The sequence below is a fragment of the Lagopus muta genome, chromosome 28 (genome assembly GCF_023343835.1).
Source record: "Lagopus muta isolate bLagMut1 chromosome 28, bLagMut1 primary, whole genome shotgun sequence".
Taxonomy (NCBI): domain Eukaryota; kingdom Metazoa; phylum Chordata; class Aves; order Galliformes; family Phasianidae; genus Lagopus; species Lagopus muta.
The window spans coordinates 397,206-418,606 of NC_064460.1; the positions used below are offsets into that span (position 1 = coordinate 397,206).

At 48.9% G+C, this 21,401-nt stretch overlaps 2 protein-coding genes across 64 annotated transcripts in view; one reads left to right on the top strand and one right to left on the bottom strand.

The window, feature by feature from the left end:
- Positions 1-21,401, bottom strand: part of LOC125685583 (zinc finger protein 664-like) — a 233,337-nt gene that overhangs the window by 26,509 nt on the left and 185,427 nt on the right. For 14 of the 42 annotated variants that reach the window (XM_048928761.1, XM_048928756.1, XM_048928752.1 and 11 more), the window contains one exon: positions 7,432-9,433. The exons of 3 other annotated variants lie outside the window; for them this stretch is intronic. In XM_048928761.1, coding sequence (XP_048784718.1) covers positions 7,998-9,433 — 1,436 coding nt within the window. In that variant the 3' untranslated portion in view covers positions 7,432-7,997. Of the gene's footprint in view, positions 1-7,425; positions 9,434-9,538; positions 9,650-10,240; positions 10,368-10,557; positions 10,640-10,929; positions 11,088-11,462; positions 12,032-12,247; positions 12,525-21,401 lie in introns of those variants that run through there. 25 more of the 42 variants (XM_048928759.1, XM_048928757.1, XM_048928749.1 and 22 more) reach the window with 15 other exon arrangements.
- The window catches only part of LOC125685589 (zinc finger protein 501-like), a 206,178-nt gene that overhangs the window by 19,005 nt on the left and 165,772 nt on the right, over positions 1-21,401 (top strand). For 6 of the 22 annotated variants that reach the window (XM_048928813.1, XM_048928806.1, XM_048928824.1 and 3 more), the window contains exon 2: positions 16,267-21,217. The exons of 14 other annotated variants lie outside the window; for them this stretch is intronic. The gene's annotated coding sequence lies outside the window, so the exon portion shown is untranslated. Of the gene's footprint in view, positions 1-12,577; positions 21,218-21,401 lie in introns of those variants that run through there. 2 more of the 22 variants (XM_048928812.1, XM_048928811.1) reach the window with 2 other exon arrangements.

Genomic DNA, 21,401 nt, shown 5'->3' on the forward strand with positions numbered 1-21,401 from the left:
CAAAACTATCTTCAGCACATTGCAGGATCTGTTTGGACTGTGTGTGCCTGGCCATGTTGCTTACCCAGCAGATATCTGGATGATTCACGTCCCCCATGACAACCAGTGCATGGGATTGCAAGGCTACTTCCAGCTGCGTGTAGAAGGCCTCATGGAATTCATCCTCCTGATCTGGTGACTGTAGTACAACCCACAGCAATGTTGGCCATACCAGCCCTGCTCTTAATTCTCACCCACAAGCACTCCACACGTCCTTCACCCTCTCACGGGTGCACCTCAATCCATTCTAGTAGCTCTCTCACATGAAGTGCAACTCCTCCACCTCGCTTCCCCAGCCTGTCTTTCCTGAAAAGGACAGAGCCCTCCATGGCAGCATTCTAATCATGTGAGCTGTTGCACCACATCTCCGTGATTGCAGTGAGATCATGGCCCTGCAACTATACACAGATCTAGAGCTCATCCTGTTATTTCCCGTGCTACTCACCCTGGTCTACAGGCACTTTAGGGAAGCAGCAGGTGCAGTTACCCCGAGAGGGACACATGAAGATTTTGGATGGAGTATTGGCAACAGGACCTTTACTGAGGAGTCTCGGTACGATCCTATGGGACCTAGGTTCAGAGGTTTTTCCCTGCAATCTCCAACAGTGACAACATCCCTCAGCCCTTCTCTGCCACACTGAATTCCCCTCCCTTGCCTCTTTGGACCTAGTTTAAAGCCCTGGTAATCAATGCAGAGAGCTTGCTTCCCAGCACACGTGAGCTCTGCTTGCTCAGTTGGAGTCCATCAGGAGCCCACATACCCTGTTTCTGCATAAGATCAGAATACCCAAAGCCTTGATAAGACCCTGCCCCTTCAGCCAGGCAGCAAATGGGAGCCTCAGTGCTCTGCAGCCAGGAGCCCCCAATTACTAAGACTCTCCATCCTTCTTTCGTGGCACTGATACTGATGCAGTGCCCTGTCTGGCCCCCTGCCCTGCATTCTCAACGTGCTTCTCGGGACATCAGTTCTGACTATTTTCCTGACCCTCATCCTTTTCTGGCCTGAGAGACTCAAATCTATGACACAGGGACACTGCAGGGGTTGGTGGCACCGTGGATGTTGAGGGCAGACGCCTCCCTCTGCTACGAGCAGAACTGAGCAAATGAAGAGTTGGTAACCATTACCACGTGGGTAAATGCTGTCAGTAACTCGGAGGTGAGGTGATCCTGCATTCCTGGTCCACAAAAGAAATCCTGTGACACAGAGAAGGCACCTTAGCCTTGTGCACGAACCATTCAGTCTCATCTCTGTGCAGAGATGAAACAAAAATCTCGTGTCCCTCTGAGCAAATCAGATCCGGGCACACGGAGCTCAAGAACCCAGACTCCGTGACAACAGCAGTAACATGCTTAGAGACTCTGATGGCAGCATTTCCATTTGCAATCCCATGTGATGCTGTTAAAGAAAACAGAGAATCATCTTGGAGGGGAATTCTGAACAGCTTACCCCATTCAAGAAAAAGTTGAATTCATGATGCCTTAATTGTTTTGTTTAACACCACTGCCATGGGTGTGTTACATGCTTTAGTTAAAGATCATGAGCACAGCATCAATAGATGGTAGCCTGACAATCACACCTGCTGTGACTGTAATGCTGTTGGCTATTCTCTCTTCCCAGTTGCTGAAGCACTGAGTTGAGTTAGGAACAGTCAACCTTTTGCTCTTCCTACTGCCACATTTGACAGAGGGTAGTAAGGGACTTCAAACACTCACTGAATTCCTTCTCAATTTGCAGTTTTACATTTCCCCACTCAAAGAATGTGAGCCATTGTCACTGCAGATAACATCAGCAGCAGGAAGATTTGAAAAGCAAAATGATCGCCCTCACACTGCATTTTGCCCACTGACTGATACTGCTGTATGCAACCAGATAGACATGAAAACCACAGAGCTCATTGGCCGTGTGCTACAATCCCTAAATTTCTGGGATGCTGTTGACCCATTAGGACAAGAAAGGATGATCTTGAGATACTCCATAAAAGAATTAAGAATAATTAATTAGTATCATCATCCAGGCTGAGTGGCATATAGTAGACTCCCACAGTGACGTCCACTTCAGTTCTTTGTCCCTTCATTCATACCCAGAGGCTTTCAACCATGCCATTACTAACTACAAGCTCCATTCCATCCAGCCCACCAGTACCAGTATCATCAGCAACCCCATCCCATCTCACCTGCCCTCCATCTCCAACCTGGAGATCCCAGAGCCATCACAGAATCACAGAATCACAGAATCACAAGGTTGGAAACGACCTGCAAGATCATCTAGTCCAACCACCCTCCCATTCCTATTAGTACCACAAACTACTAAACCAGATCTCGTAGCTCCTCATCCAGGTGCCTCTTGTACACTGCCAGGGACGGTGACTCCACCACCTCCCTGGGCAGCCATTCCACTGCTTGACCACCCTCTGAGAGAAAAAGTTTCTCCTAATGTCCAGCCTAAACCTCCTCTGGTACAACTTCTTGCCATTTCCTCAGGTCCTACTATTTGCCTGGGAGAAGAGGCCAGACCCTTTTACACCACAACCTCCCTTCAGTAAGTTGTAAAGTGCAATGAGGTCTTCCCTGAGCCTCCTCTTCTCCAGACTGAACAGTCCCAGCTCCCTCAACCGCTCCTCATAAGACCATAAGCTCCAGACCCCTCACCAGTTTCGTTGCCCTTCTCTGGACACGTTCCAGGGCCTCAATGTCTTTCTTGTAGTGAGGGGCCCAAAACTGAACACAGCACTCGAGGTGCAGCCTCAGCAGAGCTGAGTACAGGGGACGATGACCTCCCTGCTCCTGCTGGCCGCACCATTTCTAATGCAGGCCAGGATGGTGTTGGCCCTCTTGGCCACCTGGGCACACTGCCAGCTCACGTTCAGCCGAGCATCAACCAACACCCCCAGCTACCTTTCCTCTTCACAGATTTCCACTTTCTTTCAGCACTTTCCACTCATCCCCAAGTCTGCATGGGGTTATTGTGGCCAAAGTGCAGGACCCGACACTTGGCCTTGTTAAACCTCATCCCATTCACCTCAGCCCAGAGATCCAGCTTATCTAGATCCTTCTGCAGGGCCTCCCTGCCTTCAGGCAGATCGACACCACCTCCCAGCTTGGTGTCATCTGCAAACTTATTCAGGGTGCACTCAATCCCTTCATCTAAGTTGTCAATGAAGATATTAAACAGGATGGGCCCCAGCACCGACCCCTGGGGGACACCACTTGAAACAGGTCTCCAGCTAGACTTCACTCCATTGACCACCACCCGTTGAGCACGGCCTTCCAGCCATTTCCTTATCCAATGGAGGGTAAAACTGTCCAAGCCAGGGGCAGCCAGTTTCCACAGAAGGATACTGTGAGAGACCATGTCAAAGGCTTTGCTGAAGCCTAGGTAGACTACATCAACAGCCTTTCCCTCATCTACCAGTCTGGTGACTCAGTGGTAGAAAGAGATGAGGTTGGTCAAACATGACCTGCCTTTCATGAACCCATGCTGGCTGGGCCTGATCCCGTGGACGTCACGCACGAGCCGTGTGATCTCTCCCAGGAGGATTTGTTCCATGACCTTCCCTGGTACTGATGTCAGGCTGACAGGGCTGTAGTTTCCCAGATCCTCCTTATGGCCCTTCTTGTAGATGGGAGTCACATCAGCAAGCCTCCAATCCTCTGGAACCTCTCCAGTCAACCAGGAGCGCTGGTAGATAGCCGAGAGCGGCTTAGCAATCACCCCCGCCAACTCCCTCCCAACATTCCCTAGGATGAAGCCCATCCGGTCCCATGAACTTGTGACTGTCCAGATGGAGGAGGAGCTCCCTAACGGCCTCCACCTCAATCTCCGGGGAGACATTCTGCGTGTCAGCCCAGATATCCAGATCAGGGCACAAAGTGCCCTGAAGATAACTGGTCTGACTATTAAAGGCAGATGTAAAGAAGGCGTTGAGGACCTCAGCCTTCTCCTTGTCATCTGGGGTCACATTCCCTGCCGCATCAATTAAAGGACAGAGATTATCCTTGGTTTTTCTCTTGCCATTGATATATTTGTAAAAGGATTTCTTATCCTCTTTTACTGCAGTGGCCAATCTAAGTTCAAGATGGGCTTTTGCCTTCCGGACTTCCTCCCTGCATACCTTAGCAACTTCCTTGTAATCTCCCGTAGTAGCCTGTCCCTTCTTCCAGAGGACATCGGCTCTCTTTTTTTTCCTGAGCCTTGACAGTAATTTCCGGCTCATCCACACCAGTCTTCTCCCCCAACGGCTCGCCTTACGGCACTCAGGGACAGTTCTGTTCTTGCGCCTTTAAGATTTTCACCTTGAGGAGCATCCAGGCTTCCTGGACCCCTTTACCCTTAAGGAGCGACTCCCAAGGAACCCATGCTACAAGCGTCCTGAGCAGGTCAAAGTCTGCCCTCTGGAAGTTCAAGATAGCAGTTTTGGTAGTCACCCTTCTGACATCTCCAAGAACAGAGAACCCTACAATTTCATGGTCGCACGGCCCTAGACAGTCTCCAACCTTCACATCACCTACCAGTCCTTCTCTGTTAGCAAAGAGCAGGTCAAACAGGGCACCACCCCTGGTAGGCTCTCGTACCAGCTGTGTAAGGAAGCTATCTTCCACACACTCCAGAAACCTCTTGGACTGCTTCCTTTGAGCCATGTTATATTTCCAACATATATCAGGGAAGTTGAAATCCCCCACAAGAACGAGTGCTGGCGATCGCACGACTTCCGCAAGCTGCTCATAGAATGCTTCGTCCATCTCCTCATCCTGATTTGGTGGTCTATAACAGACCCCAACTACGATGTCTCCCCTACAGGCCTTCCCCCTGACCCTCACCCATAGACACTCCACTTTATCATTTGCAATCTCAAGCTCTTCAACATCAAAACAGTCTTTAATATAAAGGGCCACACCACCACCCTTCCTTCCTTGTCTACCTTGTTCTATCCTTGTCTGAAGAGCTTATAGCCATTGATCTCAACACTCCAGTCATGGGAGCAGTCCCACCATGTTTCAGTAACAGCAGCTAGATCATAGATAGCCTGGTGCACAATCGCTTCCAGATCCTCCTGCTTGTTGCTCGTGCTGCGTGCATTGGTACACATGCACTTGAGCCGAGTCATTTGCCTCACTCCCAGCTCTAAAATCGTTCCCCTAGGCTCTTCTCTTGTGAGGCCTGTGCTGTCCCCCTTCCCCCGTCATAATTAGTTTAAAGCTCTATCGATGAGCCCCACTAGCTCCTGAGCTAAGATTCATTGTCCCCTTTGAGATAGGTGGGTTCCATAGTTGGACAGCAAGCTAGGGGCCGAGTAAACTACCCCATGGTCGAAGAACCCAGTTTCTGGCTCGGCACCAGCCTCTGAGCCAGTTATTCATTGCTTGCACCTTCCGTGCAAGCTCTGAGTCTCACACTGCCCCTGATAGTACAGAACAAAAGGAGTACTTGTACTCCTGCACCTTGAACTAAGCGCCCTAAACCCTTGAAATCCCTTTTCATTGCCCGTAGGCTTGTCTGAGTAATTTCTTCACTGCCCACCTGAACTATGAGCAATGGAAAGTAATCAGTGGGCCTCACCAGCTTTGGTATTTTCCTGCTTATGTCCCTGACCCGGGCCCCAGGAAGGCAGCACACTTCTCGGTGGCTCAGGTCTGGTCTGCATATGGGACCCTCTGTTCCTCTGAGAAGGGAGTCACCCACCACGACCACCCTTCTTTCTTTCCTGACAGAGGCAGTCTGGAGGCATGGGGATGGCCGCCTCGCCTTAGACTCCCTCCTTGCCTTAGGCTCCCTCCTCGGCAGATCCTCCATCACCTCATTGCTCACCTCACCTTCCATTTCCAGCATGTGAAACCTGTTGCTAAGGGGGATCTGGGGAAGCGGGGCAGGCAGGCATGGCGGGTTCCCATGACGTTGAGTAGGGACTCTTGTCCAACCCTCCTCATCAGTCAGGTCTGTCCTACTCTGATGGGGCTGGGCTTTTGTGAGGGTGTCTTCCTGGCACCCCTTCCTCTGACATGCCAGCCAGTCACCCCAACAGTCTATCTCCTGCTCACATTCCCTGATGGTCCTAGGTTTCTGGACCTCTTCCTTGAGCTCAATCACCAGCTGGAGTAACTCATCCACTTGCTCACATGTCACACAGGTGTAATCCCTGCCATCTTCCCCAGGTAGCAGCAGGCTCAAGCAGTCCCTGAAGCCAGAGACTTGAACAGACACATTTCTGAGCAGCCCCTCCGTCTGGGTTGCCACAGTCTTCTTGGATTAAACTCGCTGCCTGGTGGAAACCATGTTAGCCTCCCTGTTCTCAATAGGCTGAAACAATACTTCACACCTGCTCTGCTGTGTGGGCATCCATCACACACAGCACACCAGTCACAGGACCGTTCCCACCACATCTCACTCATGCTGATGATGCTGCAGCACACAGGGCCTCCAACTTTGGATGCCAACGTGAAAAACCAGTAACGCATAACAGCCTTGCACATGGGCACCTGGGGGGCTGGTTGTTCCCTTGGGAGCTGCGTCTGTGGCTGTGTTGATTCCATGAGTGCAGAGGTGACCTATGACATTGCTCTCTGCGGGGTGGATGCAAGTACTGGTAGAATTCACCAAGACAAAGCTTCCCAAGTGAACATCCAACCTGAGAATGGAAGTTCCCCTCCTCCCTCCCCAGAATTCCACATCCACAAGCAATACAAACCAATGTAACATCTGAAATAATCCTGTTACTGCAGTCAGGGCACTGCAGTCACAGCTCTGAAGAGACTCATGTCTGCAACAGAAGGACTTTCCCCAGAGCAGAAGGAAAGCAGGGGAGTTCAGAGGCACATAAGTATTCTAACTCTTAATGCAATTAAACATGACGTGTGACAAACCATGGGGGGAAATTCACCATTAAAATGAGTTTTTCAGGAAAAAAAATAATGGGAAAAACAGCTTCACCGGCTCACCAAAATCAACCTCCACTTCCTGCCAACTGCATCCCTAGCACAGCAGCTTTAGCTGAGCACAGCAAATGAGAAGGCTCTCCTGCAGGAGGTCTCACACACACCTTCCAAGGTGAAACTAAAAACCTTCAAGCTCAAAAGGGATCGCTTGCAAGGCAAGCATGCACTGGAGAGCACTCTGGTATCTCTGTGCTGTGGGGATGAGCTGCTGGAACACCGTGTGGGTTTGCACTGCCTTCTGCTCCCACCTCCTCCAGAAACTTGGAGAACAAGCTCAGCTTTTTCTACTTTTATTGGAGACAAGGCTCGGTGTCACACTGCTGCTCTGAGCAACAGAAACACAATGCAGCATGGCTAGGAAGGATGATAGGATTGTATGAAAAAAACATCTTCTACAGAAGCAAGCAGTGGGCAGGAGGAGGCACACAAACCAAATCCTGCTTGCACCTTTCCCTCTCCTCATTCCACATGCTGACATTCATTGTAAGAACAACAAACAAGACTACACTGAAGAAAGATTCAGAACAACTCAGCTTCTTTATTCACCCTCTACGCCTTCCACTACAGATGATTCTCAGAAAACCTCCAACAGCCACGTTACTGCTCTCCTGACCCTTCTCTCAGGTTCATCAGTGCACTCACAAATTACTGAGAGCAACACATGCACACAGACACACAGAACATCCCTGCACAGCCACTTCTCCTTAGGAAATGGCATCAAAAAGCTGCTGGCAGGAAGAGCAGAAGAAACCGGGCATGGTGAGAGAACTGCTCTGGGTAGCAAGGAAAGGCCATCTGAAGCTCCTGGGTTAAGTCCCATCTGCAGAGGGTGCCAGTCATGCACCAGAAACACTTGTAGGGCCAGTGAGGAACTCTGCCCTCTGCACAAAGCCCAGTGACCAGGCTGAGACTCTGGCTGAAGCTGTTCCCATGTTTGGAGCTCTGCAGGCTCTGTATCTTGTGTGGCTCTGCTGGTAGGTAATGAGGCTGGAACTACTTTTGAAGGTTCCCAAAGTTTTGATATGCTTCTACAGCCCATGTGTGCTGTGGATGTGCTTGTGGGTGATGAGATCAGATCTGTGTTTAAAGCTCTTTTCACACTCCAGACATTTGAAGGGTCTCTCCCCTGTGTGGATGCGCTTGTGCTGCTTCAGTGCAGAACTGCTCTTGAAGCTCTTCCCACACTCAGAGCACTTGTAGGGTCTCTCCCCTGTGTGGATGCGCTGGTGGCACTTCAAATCATAACTCCTTGAGAAGCTCTTCCCACACTCTGAGCACTTGTAAGGTCTCTCCTCTGAGTGCATACGCTGGTGAAGCTTCAATTTGGAATTGCAAATGAAGCTCTTCCCACACTCACAGCACTTGCAGGGTCTCTCTCCTGTGTGTATGAGTTGGTGGTAGGTGAGTTGGGATCTCCATTTGAAGCTCTTCCCACAGTCAGAGCACCTATAGGGTCTCTCCTCTGAGTGGAAGCGTTTGTGGCTCTTCAAATCAGAACTGCTTTTGAAGCTCTTCCCACACTCAAAGCACTTGTAGGGTCTCTCCTCTGAATGCATACGTTGGTGGTATTTCATAACAGAACTGATTTTGAAGCTCTTCCCACACTCACAGCACTTGTAGGGTCTCTCTCCTGTGTGGATGCGCTGGTGGCACTTCAAATCATAACTCCTTGAGAAGCTCTTCCCACACTCTGAGCACTTGTAAGGTCTCTCCTCTGAGTGCATACGCTGGTGAAGCTTCAATTCGGAACTGCAAATGAAGCTCTTCCCACACTCAAAGCACTTGTAGGGTCTCTCTCCTGTGTGGATGAGTTGGTGGTAGGTGAGTTGGGATCTCCATTTGAAGCTCTTCCCACAATCAGAGCACTTGTAGGGTCTCTCCTCTGAGTGCATACGCTGGTGGCTCTTCATATAAGAACTGCTTTTGAAGCTCTTCCCACACTCAAAGCACTTGTAGGGTCTCTCCTCTGAATGCATACGTTGGTGGTACTTCATATCAGAACTGCTTTTGAAGCTCTTCCCACACTCACAGCACTTGTAGGGTCTCTCTCCTGTGTGGATGCGTTGGTGGTAGGTGAGTTTGGATCTCCATTTGAAGCTCTTCCCACATTCAGTGCACTTGTATGCACTCATTGCTGAGCGTATGCACTGGTGGTTAACGATGCTGGAATCTTTTTCAAAGCTGTTTCCACACTCTGTGCATGGATTCTGCTTTTCCTTCTGGCACACATTCTTGCTCCTGGGTTCTTCACGCTCCTTTTGACCTATGTTCGAGTCCAGTGGGCTCCTTCCTTTCTCTTGCAGACACTTTCCCAGTGGCATCGTGGTGATGTGCTCAGCCTGACCTTGCTCCACGCCTCCTTGGACATCCCTTCTGATCTCCACCCCACAGACACCACCCCATCGCCTTCTGGCCACACCACTTTCCTGCAGATCCTCCAGTAGATCTGTAACCCCAGTTCCTGCTGGATGAAAGAGGAAATCCAGAAATAGCACACAGTGACCAAAATAAAACACACACAGAGATGGCTCTTCCAGCCCCAAACTCCTCCTTCCCTCCACCACCTCACCTGGGCTGAGGTCTCCTGGCACGGCCTCAGGGCTACGCACATCTGGGATCCAGGGCTCTTCCCCGCCTTCAAGCAGGGAGATCAGCACTGGTCTGGGGGCTGGAAGTGGAGCTTCAAGCAGAGAAACAGGGGAGATGAGAACATTTCCATCATTCTGGCACAGTGCCTGTTCAACAGCTCTACTCTGTGTCCCTCCCCAGGGAGAAAACACACTTGGGGCCTGAATGACACTGGGCCCTCAGCTCCCTTTGCAGCAAAGAACGCTTTTACAACTCTGAAAATTAAGAAGGGATATTCTCTTTAAAATTCACTTGTGAATGGCTTGTTGATTTTCGGACAATATATCAGTGACCAAGGCATCAAAATGTCTACGGCAAGTGAATGGAAAATCCTACACTGTAAAGGAGTAAGCAGGGAGTCATCTGTGAGCTGCAGCTGGTGGCACAATATAAAGCCCCAGTGGAAGGGCTGGTTCTCTCCCTCCTGGCTGATGCCTGCTTGCCAGCACTGACTCTGGGGCGTTTGTGAGCCTGCTGTGCATCCTAATCTCTTCTGAAACTCATGCTTCTCAGCATTTCCTTTGCTGCTGTTGTAGTTATCAATATGGAACTGCATGGTGATCATTCAAGGCCCGGCCTGCAGAGGCTCCTTCTGCACAGCCAAAGGTGCCCTAACGAGGAGGAAAGGCAGCAAAGCCCTCACCCAGCGAGGCCACGCACTGGTACGTCTCCAGCATCACGTCCCGGTAGAGCGCTCGCTGCGCAGGGTCCAGCAGCGCCCACTCCTCCCTGCTGAAATACACGGCCACCTCCGCAAAGCTCACGGGCTCCTGCAAGTAAAGAGGCTCCTTGCTGGGAACAGCCAAGGCCCAGGGAAGCAGCTCAAACAGGACACAAACTCCCGTCCCAGCCGCTTCTCTACCCCCAGCACACACACGCTGGCTGAGGCCACCTCCCTCTCCCCCCGCATTCACATCCCTCACCCCATGGCCTCTCCTGCCTGCTTCCCCCAGCCCCTACCTGAGATGGATGTGCTGTGGCCATCTGCGACTCTCCTGCAGGTGAGATGACCATTGCTGGAAGGCAGAAGTTGAACCGGAGCCTGCAGGGACAAGAGAAGTGGGAGGGGAGCTGTGAGGGAACGCAGCAGTCCCTGTCCCAGCCCAGCCCTCCACAGCCCATCTGTGGGGCTCTGCCTGGGGGATGGTACAGCAGGCCTTGCACAGGAAGACAATCAGCAACAGCACTGGTAACACTCTGGCTAAAGCTGATTACAAATCACAAAGCTCACTCAAACTGGGTGGCTGAAAGCACTGACACCTGGTTCAACAGCTGAGGGTATTTGGACTGTATGCCTGAAGACAAAGCATGGCAATGAGTCACTCATCTTACCCCTAAACAGGGTACAGCGCAAGCGTCCCTCGAGCTCTTCTGCACAGCAATGGGCTGAACGACAGGATCTCCCCACAAGCAGGGATGTCTCTCAAGGTCACAGCTGTACAGAGATCCCTCTCAGCTTGCTATCAAGACACCTTGCTGACACAGATCTTCTGTAAGAGGGGCTAGGTTAGTTTGGAAATTCATGAGCATTTCTAAAGTTATGTGTTACAGTAATGATTTCAAAGGAATTACAATATAATAATTACAAAATAAATACAATAGCCTGGGTTGAAAAGGACAACAATGAACAACTAGTTTCAACCCCTCGCTATGTGCAGGAATGCCATTCAACACATCGGGCAGCCCTGAGCCATGTCCAGCCCACTCTCGAATACCCCAAAGGATTGGGCATCCATGTCCTCCGTGGGTGACCTTTTCACGTCCCTCTCCACCCTCTGAATGCAAAACTTCCTCCTGGTATCTAACCTAAATCGCCCCGGCTCAATTTGAAAGCATTCCCCCATGTACTATCACTATCCACCCACGAAAGCTGTCGTTCCTCCTCCACTTGATGCATTTCCTTCAAGTCCCGGAAGGCCACCACGAGCTCTGCCCAGACCCTTCTCTTCTCCAAGCCAAAAAATCCCACTTCCCCCATTGCACCAAGAATGCCGCGGCGGATGCGTTTCCCTCCTCCCCCACCTGGGGGCGCTGCTTCCCATTCAGCTCAGCACGCACACCGCGCTCGCTTCCCGGGGACCTTCTCAGCACCGTGCGCCCTTTGCACGACGCAGCCTGGGCTGCACTTTGCTGACGTGCAGCTCGGGCGCGTTCTCAACGTGTGCTGCAGTCAGCCCACAGACCGCCAGCTTTTCAGCGTCTATTGCACAGCCCAGTGCCGGACCTGCTGCAGATGCTGGACGTGCTCAGGGCCCGCAGCTGTGCGCTGAAGGCATCTGCAGATGCCGGGAAAAAAGCCTTGGCAGGGGTTTGCACGACCCCAGGTGAGCCATCAGCCCAGCTCTAAGCACACAAAAGGTAACCCTGAAAGGGCCGCTAGAGGCAGATGCTGCCTGCTGGGTCCCTGAAGGGAAACTGCGGGCTGCTGGGGAGGGAGAAGGGAGTTTAAATTCCCCCCTTGGAGGCTTCGCATTCAGACGCGGGAGCTGGAGCCGGGACCGGGCTCCCGCCTGCGCTACAGCAGTGCCGGTTCCGCCCCGCCCGCTGCCGCTCACCGCTCCCCGCTCCCCGCTCCCCGCTCGCCTCCCGCTGCTGCTGGCAGGGGGCAGGAAATGTGCGCTCCTCTGCACCAGCCGCGAAGGGCTCCTACCTCGGGTGCGGAGCAGGCTGCTCCCGCCTCTGGTGCAGGCAACCGGGCTGCTGCGAGTCGCGGAGAGCAGAGGATGCCGAGTGCCCTCAGCCCGGAGCTGGCCGCAGCACGGCCTTGCTGCTCCTCCTGCTGTTGGAAATAATCCAAGTAATTTTGTCAGGACGGTATCTCTGATAAAAGCAGAATTTATTCGCGATTGCAATGGCGGGCGTCCCACAAGTAGGACCGCGCCTATGGACACAACATGACAGCCTTTATACCCTGTTTACTCCCCCTTGCCTTCCCCCTCCCCTGTTTCCCCACTGGCTGGGTACCCACTGGGGGATGATGTCAGGCCTTCCCAATGTCAGGCGCTTCCTCGGGCTGCCATGACTTGTTCTCTGGTTTGCTCTCGTGCAGGATATTCTTGCAGTGTGTATGACAAAATGTACATATATACACATATATACAGTGTGTTCCTGGGAACTATGATAGCGGAGATCATAAAATAAAAATAATATTATACAATTCTAATGCAGAAACAACACTTGATTCCCACAATTCCCCCCTTTTTCTTTTTTATACATTGTTGATTTCTGCAATTCTTTAAGGTTCACTTTTATAGACATCGCCCTCATCTTCACTTTCTTTATCTCCCATCTCCTCTAATACCAAAATTTTTTCCAAATGTCATGGCTCCCTTAGTGCTTGCTTCAATAGTGCTCTCTCTATCATTATTATCTACATTATTATAGTAATTATTATATCTATATTACTATCTATTAGTGCTCACTCTACTAGTCCCCTCACAAAGGGGGTAACACAGCAACCAGTGGCCATCAAGGCTCCTGCTGCTACTATCAAAGAAGTAAATGTAGATACAGTCACCCCTTTCCATTTACCAAACCAGAACTCCAACCATCCAGTGACAGAAGTATCTATTCCTGATTTCTTTTCTGCCACTTCATTGCCAAGGGTGGCACCAAGTCCTTGCACTGCCTTCATTATTATGTCATCCAGAGCTGTGTTATTGGGATAAAGGTGCAACAACGAGTACCCAGTGTTACATATACATTCCTTTATCATATCTTAGGAGATCCTATTTTCTCAGGCCACCCTACTTGTGGCATATAACTGTCCTGCAATTCTCTTTATTGCACTCTTTGTATAATTTGTAAATCTCCATTGATTATAACAGATGTAGTTAACCCAATCTACATTCTTGTTGATCATCACCCACCAGGACAGTGACTCAAACCCTGCAACAGTTTGATTTCTTGCCTTAAAATCATCAGGAACAACAAGAAGATAAAAGTTTAAATCCTTAGCTTGCCCACATACCAAACAATATTGATATGTAATAATGTTCGTCACAAGAGATACATAAGTATTTACATTAAATGCTGCACTCATCAAATTAACATTTCTAACAGTTACAAGAGCCCACATTTCTGTCCTTAGATTCACAGTTTTAAGATTCCAGCTGATTTCAGTTCTCATTGTGTTCGAGGGACCTTCTTATCTCTAGTATGATGTATTCACAATGCTTTCACTGTTGTGTGGGATGTTAGCAGCGCCTGGAACAGACCTACCTACCTTGGTTCCAGGGGCGAATCTTAAGAGATTTGTTACATACATATTATCGAGCCATATCAAGGCCTTGGGCTCTAGTTCCTAGAACCAGTTTCTCTTTTTCTCAAAGCTATTCCTGCAGACTAATCACATGCTCAGTTAGTATTTTGCTCCCTACTTGGGTAGAGATCCCCGTTTGTACAACATAAGGCCTTTTGTACGGTATTGTGAAAGGACTTAACCCATCTTTGGCTCTAGGTTTTGTTCTGGTACTAAGGAGAGCCAAAGGCAACAACTGTGGTCAGGATAGTCCAGCTTCCTGGCCCAGTTTTACACCCTGTGATTTAATTACATAGTTCATCTTTTCCTCCTGACCACTTGCCTGTGTGCTGTGTGCAATTGCCAATTTATTCCCAATGCTTGCTGACCTCTTGGACAATCTCTGCAATAAAACGAGTTCCCTGGTTGAAGGGTATTGTTGCAGGATACCCAAACCTTGGAATAATCTCCTGCAAAAGTACCTTGGTTACTTTCTTGGCTCTATTGGTCCTACAAGGGAATGCTTCTGGTCACCCTGAGAGGCTATTGGTTACAACTAGCATATATCAAAACCCTCATTTTTCCTGGCAGTTAAAAAAAAATCAATTTGCAATTGCAGCCCTGGAAGGTTCCCTTTCCAACAAGCCCCACTCGTACCCTGTTCCTGGTACTAGGATTGTACAGTTACTTTCTGGTGTCTGAACCCCCCCATGTTTTATTATGTTCCCTTAGAACCAAATGCTATAAAATACTAACGGGCACAACAGTGTGTCCATCTGGGTATGCACCCATCTGTCAGCTTGCTCTCTTCCCTTCATTCATTCGATTCCTATCCTTTCTAGAGTACCTTATAGGTTCTGACTAAGGTTCAGGTATTTCAAGTGTACCGTCTGGAATTAAAGCCGTTCACCAATTTCTTTTCCTTCAGCTGCCTGTTTTGCCACCTGATTCATCATCATATTTCCAGTTTCCTGTACAGTGTCACTCTTCTGATGTCCTTTACAATGTATAACAGCCATGATGTTCTTTGGTAGATTTACATCATGCTGAATTTGTTTTCCTTGTGTGTAAACAATCCTTGCTCTTTCCAGATGGTACCACGAGTGGGTACCACCCCAAAAGCATATTTAGCATCCATCCATATATTTAAGGTTCTTGTCAAGGCAATCATTTCAGCCTTCTGAGTGGAAGTCCCCACAGGTAATGGTTGTGCTTCAATTACCCTGTCAGTAGCAGTTACTGCATGTCCTGCCTTACGGTTTCCTTGTCTTCACAAAACTGCTTCCGTCGATGAATCCAGGACTCCTCAGCATCGTCCAGGACTCCTCAGCATCGTCCAACGGTTCCTCCTGTAGCTCTGACCAACTTGTACAGACAGCCTCCATGCAGTCGCACACTGCTGGCTTGGAGGCAGCTCTGCGTTGGTGTTCTGGGTGTTCAGCAAGTTGCTTCCTTCTCTTTGATCAGTTGTGCTTTCTGTTGAGAAACTTGATAGCCATTTAAATCAAGAAATTCAGCAAGCTCACAGTCTATTGCACACAGTCCTTTGTTACTGTAGCATCCACGTACTGCAGTAAAGTTCCACTGTGAGATGGTGAACCCAAATCTCAGGCTCACGAGTTGACCAGTTCTCAAAAATCATTGGGCTGTTCTCACAACCCTGGGTAACACTGTGCAGGTTAACTGAATTATTATTATTATTATTACTTTTAATTATTATTTTTTTTTTCTTCTCTCCATATTTGAGTTTTTCTATTCAAAGGCAAATAATTTTAGACTTTCTTTTGCAAAACCAGGCAGAAAAAGGTGTACTTCAAGTCCAGAATGGTAAAACCCACCTACTTATTCCTTAACTAGGTTAATAAAGATATACACCATGTGTTGTATATATTCAACTTTTCTATTAATTGCCCTCAAACCTTGTACCAAACGATAGCTCTTGCCATCCAATTTTTCATTTGCAAGATTGGGTGTTGTATTTGGATTTCTATCCAATTAGTAATCCAAAATCCAAAAAGTTATTTTTATTTCTTTTACCCTCCTACAATATCGTATCCTCAAAAGGCATTGCTTTACCCTGGTTGGGCTGGCTCCCATCTTTAACTTAACTTTCATTGGGCTGCATTTTTGGCTCTGCCAGGCATCCCTGATGCCTGCAATCCTGTGTATACCCAATGTAGGATTTACGTAACTTCTGGGAGTACAACATTGCTTTTCCCAGTTTGTGTTAAAGCCAGACTTAAAATTTTCAGTCCATTGCTCTTGCTTGACAAGTAGGTCCAATCGTCTCTACTGAATTTAATCTCCACATTCAACTATTCTAACATGTCATGCCCAAATAATCGTTTTGGAGAACCTGGCATGTACAAGAATTTATATATTCCTACTTGTTCTCCTAGCCTGTATTTAATTGGTCCAAAAAAAAAAAGTAAACTTCTCTTGCCAGTAGCTGCTACAACTATTACAAAAATCATCTACGGGTAACAGTAAGACGCACCCAGAGGTACCAGAAAACAAACCTCTTCAGCCTGCTTCCCCTGCTGCTTTCAGTCCTGGCAGGGTGGAACTCTCCCTGAGTCCTTCCAGGCTCCCCTTACCTCTTCTTCTAGGTAAGGACATCCCTGTTAACCTTGCTCAACTTTGCATTCCCCAAGCCCTTTTCACTTCCCAAACTCTCATCATCACAGCCATTACTAACATTGTATTTCAGTTTCACTCCCTTCTCTCCCCAGGCTTCCAGTGCTCACACTGATACCGGGTTTCCCCAGCTCTGCAGATGCCGGCTATTCTCACTTCCAATGTCCGTCCCATCCCCATTCACAAGCACTGCACCCTTCACATCACAGCGGGAGGCTCCAGCCCCCAGCTCTTTCTCCCACTCCAAGTTGTTCTTACAAGCCGCAGTGGGGGGGTGTGCGGGGATGTGTTCTCGTGCCGGCCCAACTCTAATATCCCAAACTCACTGTTTTCCTTCACCTTTTTGCCATTTTTTTTGTTTGTTTGTTTGTTTTTCCACAATTCCACTATTTGTACCCTCAACTGCAATTCCACATACCATTAACAATTGCAATTCCGCATACCATTAAAAACTGCATTGCCACATAATTTCCATATACCGTTAACAACTGCATTTCTACATACTATTAAAATTGCACTTCCACACAATTTCCACATACCATTAAAAATTGCATTTCCACATAATTTCCACATACCATTACAAGTTGCATTTCTGCATTTCCATATACCATTAAAACTGCGTTTCCACATACCATTAAAACTGCATTTCCACATAATTTCCACATATCATTAAAAGTTGCATTTCCACACAATTTCCACATACCATTAAAATTGCATTTCTTCATTTTCATATACCATTAAAAACTGCATTTCCACATATCATTAAAAGCGGTATTTCCACATAATTTCCACATACCATTAAACCAGTTTCTCCTAGTGCCTTCACAATCCACAAATCAAACAACAGAATTCCTCAACTTCCACAAACACCCAGCACTTGGTCTCATGATTAGGGCACTCAATTATACAACTGGTCCCATTACTCCATTTACGTTCCTGGTTTCTTATTCAATATTCCCCCTGGCTCACCAACAATGTTTCTCCAGTGAGCCAAAATACAACCCAGGGGGTCTTCTCATATCACTTTAGACACCCCTTGTTCCATAACAGCCTCATACACAACATAACATAACACAACACCTTCAGGACATAAACATTTAACAATCATAAAGACAGTGACAATAATCAGTACAATTTATCCTCAGGATCCTTCCTCTCTCTCTGCCTTCCTCCAGAGCTCAACCTTCCCTCTGTATTCATTTCTCACACTTGCGTAGCTGCCAACCTCCTTCTCCAATAATCAACATATCAACGATAAACATCATTTCCATCCATGAGTACAAATTAGGCCCTAGAAATTGATCTAATTGTTCTGCTACACTTATAGGATCCTCAGTTAAGGAATTCTTCTTGCAACTCCTAACTTCTCTTCTAGTAAAAACAGCAGGCATTACCGCACCTTTTTTCCCTTTGACCTAAGACTGCCTTAAGAGGACAAAGTGAAGTATTAGTAAGGTTAGTATTAGAGAAAGGAAAACTATCCAGGTCCCATTCGCATTACTCCAACTCCCTCAGTAATTGAGAGCGCATCCTCTCTCCAGGACCCTGCACAGATCAGCAGCACCCACTTTCCTCCTCTGGAGAGGTCACCGCTGCTTTAAAAATTGCACTGCTTTAGAAATTAAAGGGGGGGGGGAAGTTACCTAAGGGATCCCATTTATGATCTTTCTGCTTCTCTTTCCCATTTCCTTTGAACTTGGACTCCTCGCGAGGCACATTTCTTTACTCCTTGCACTCATTAAGCGACTTAAGCCAATTCTGTTTCAGAAAAAGGAGTCTTACTGTTGACATATAAATACAAAGTCTGATAGGCCCAATTTTCGTCAGACTCCTATTTTGGTCAAAAAAAAATGATTTTCCCTGTAGTGGCTCCCTACTGTATACAGTATTTAAACATCTTTTCCCTGTTCTTTTCCTAGTTTTGGGATTATTTTCCAATTTTGAAACACTTCTCCCAAGGGGCTGGCTCTCTCTAGGCACCATTCCGGGGACCTTTTTCCCCTGCTCTCGGGAACTCCTATTACCCATCCCTCCAGAATGCTACTGTGAACTCCCCAGCTCACAGGTTACCACATTCTGATTCTCGGATTTTGGGCCCAATCCCTCAGGAGTACTAGACTCCTATCTCGGATTAATAGGGGTGTACTGCTGGCACTTCGTCAAGCGCACAGGGTACCGCACACCAACAGTTCCCTCCCGAGACTCTTCCTTTCACCAACACAGCCGCTTCGTCCGTCCCTGGCCGTGCCCCTCGCGGGACAGCGGAACCGCAGGTCGGGACTCAGCACTCGCTTCGCACTGACAGCGCGTCTCAGTCACACACACTCAAAGAGTCTCAACCGACCCCCAAGGAAAGAGTTAAATCCCCTTACCTTGGTCCGTGCACGAAGTTACCGGGTCGCAATGGCCAACACCCGTGCCTGCCTGCCCCTTGGCTTTTACAGAGTCCGTCCTCTATGAAACAGTCTCGGTTTTTTATCGGCCGTACCAAGGAGTCACCTCACCACCCAGACAGGACCGCTGAAATCAGCGGGGTGCACCTATCCTGTGCAGGGCAGTAGGGAAACTCTCAAAGAGGCGATAATAATCCCGGACGAGCCCCCAAATTGTTGGAAATAATCCAAGTAATTTTTGTCCGGACGGTATCTCTGATAAAAGCAGAATTTATTCGCGATTGCAATGGCGGGCGTCCCACAAGTAGGAGCGCTCCTATGGACACAACATGACAGCCTTTATACCCTGTTTACTCCCCCTTGCCTTCCCCCTCCCCTGTTTCCCCACTGGCTGGGTACTCCAGGTTCACAATCTTATCAGAAGGTTTACATTTGTTATTTACTTGTTATCTGGTGCCAGTCAGTAGTCATCCTGTTGTCTCCAAGATGTCTCGGTGCTCTCCTTGTCCTACTGATATGGTGATTTTCTTTAAAGTCATCATCGTTAAACAAAGAGCACTGGGGATGATGTCAGGCCTTCCCAATGTCAGGCGCTTCCTCGGGCCGCCACGGCCTGCTCTCCGGCCCGCTCCCGCGCAGGACACCCCCGCAGTGTGCACGACAAAATGTACACATATACACCTATATACAGTGTGTTCCTGGGAACTATGACAGCGGAGATCATAAAATAAAAATAATATTATACAATTCTAATGCAGAAACAACACTTGATTCCCACACTGGGAAGGTTCGTCTATAAGATAAGTGATGTAAACTTATCAGAGATCTTCCCCAAGTTAAGTAGAGGGACTCCCAAAATGAACTATGATAACGGAGATCATAAAATAAAAATAATATTATACAATTCTAATGCCGAAACAACATTTGATTCCCACATCTACACCTACTTTCTCAGAATCAGTCAAAATATCCTCTCATATTCTTGCGTATGTACAACTTGTCTCTACAAATATTCTTAAACTTCCCATGTACAGTGTGCAGGTTAGGAAAGGCTACTCCTTCTGCACCCAGCATGTGTGCATAGTGCTGTAACTCAAAATATACCTGCTCTATAACCACTTTGTGGTTATTGAGTTTGATTTTCAGCAAGTCATCCTGTTCAGGCCATGATCTGTGTTCTTCCACACATATGGAAGTTCTACTTAGCCTTGAGAGAGACAGAAGTGAGAACACTTGGAAGAATGTGGTAAACAGTGTCCCTCCCAAACTGGACGAGGGTGGGTTTGATCGTTTGTATTCTTTTGATTTTTCATCTCCAGAGCAGTGTCCAAAAGAGGATGCGTGACCTCCTCTGCGACAGGGGTACCGGCACTTTTAATGCATTACTGAACAACTGCTTTCTGGAAAGCTTTGATGTGAGCAGAGGAAATACTTTTGGTCATCTGTACAGCTGAGTTATCAGCACAAAGGAAAGAGATGCGGCTGTGATCACAGGAAAGTTCAGAGGAACATCCCCTGCAGAAAGATGCGTAGAGTTTAAACACTGCCAAGTGAAACTAGGAATCCACTCTTGCCCCAAAGACCATGCAATAGAACAGGAAGCAGTCTTTCCCGAACACAAACCCCCGGTTACCCCGAGGTTGGTTCCTTCTGGGTGGCCTTAAAGTCTGAAAGTATACAGCAGCGAACAGCAGAGCCGGCCCTCGTACAGCAGACAGCTTAACCATGCTCATGCCTTGCAAAGAAGACCGAATTGAGAAAGCAGGACAGGAAGTTGTTGCAAATAGAACTCACTTGCTCAGCGAGTAGAAACGTGACATCAGTGCCATGGGCAGCGCTCAGTGAGCAAGTGCGCCAGCTGCAGGGAGATGCTGCCCTCGAGAGCAGGCAGCCAGAGATTGCCTCTTGCTGGGAGCTGCTCGCGGGTGAGGGGAGTTAAAGGAACGCCAGGACAGCAACGTGGGGACAAGGCTGTGCGAATGTCCCCAGCAAAGGAAGCAAAGAGACCCAGTAGACAGCGACGCTTCATTAGCGTAACAAAACGCAGCCCCCATCCCTCCCTTCCCCGGGTGCAGATGTGCCGGAGAACGAGCTGTGAAACTGCCCAAGGCCTGGCAGCCGGCTCGGGGCGTGCTCGCTGTGGGAACTGCTGCCCGGCACCTGAGGCTGTGCCGAAGCGGCCAGAGCCTGGCCGGAAGCCATCCGGGCAGCACCGCGAAGGCAGGAGGAGCAGCAAGGCCGTGCTGCGGCCAGCTCCGGGCTGAGGGCACTCGGCATCCTCTGTTCTCCGCGACTCGCAGGAGCCCGGTTGCCTGCACCAGAGGCGGGAGCAGCCTGCTCCGCACCCAAGGTAGGAGCCCTTCGCGGCTGGTGCAGAGGAGCGCACACTTCCTGCCCCCTGCCAGCAGCAGAGGCGAGCGGGGGGCGGAACCGGCACTGCTGTAGCGCAGGCGAGAGCCCGGTCCCGGCTCCAGCTCCCGCCCAGCACAGCGGGTTTGCTGGGCCAGACGGGCTGCAACGAGGGAGCAGCGGTT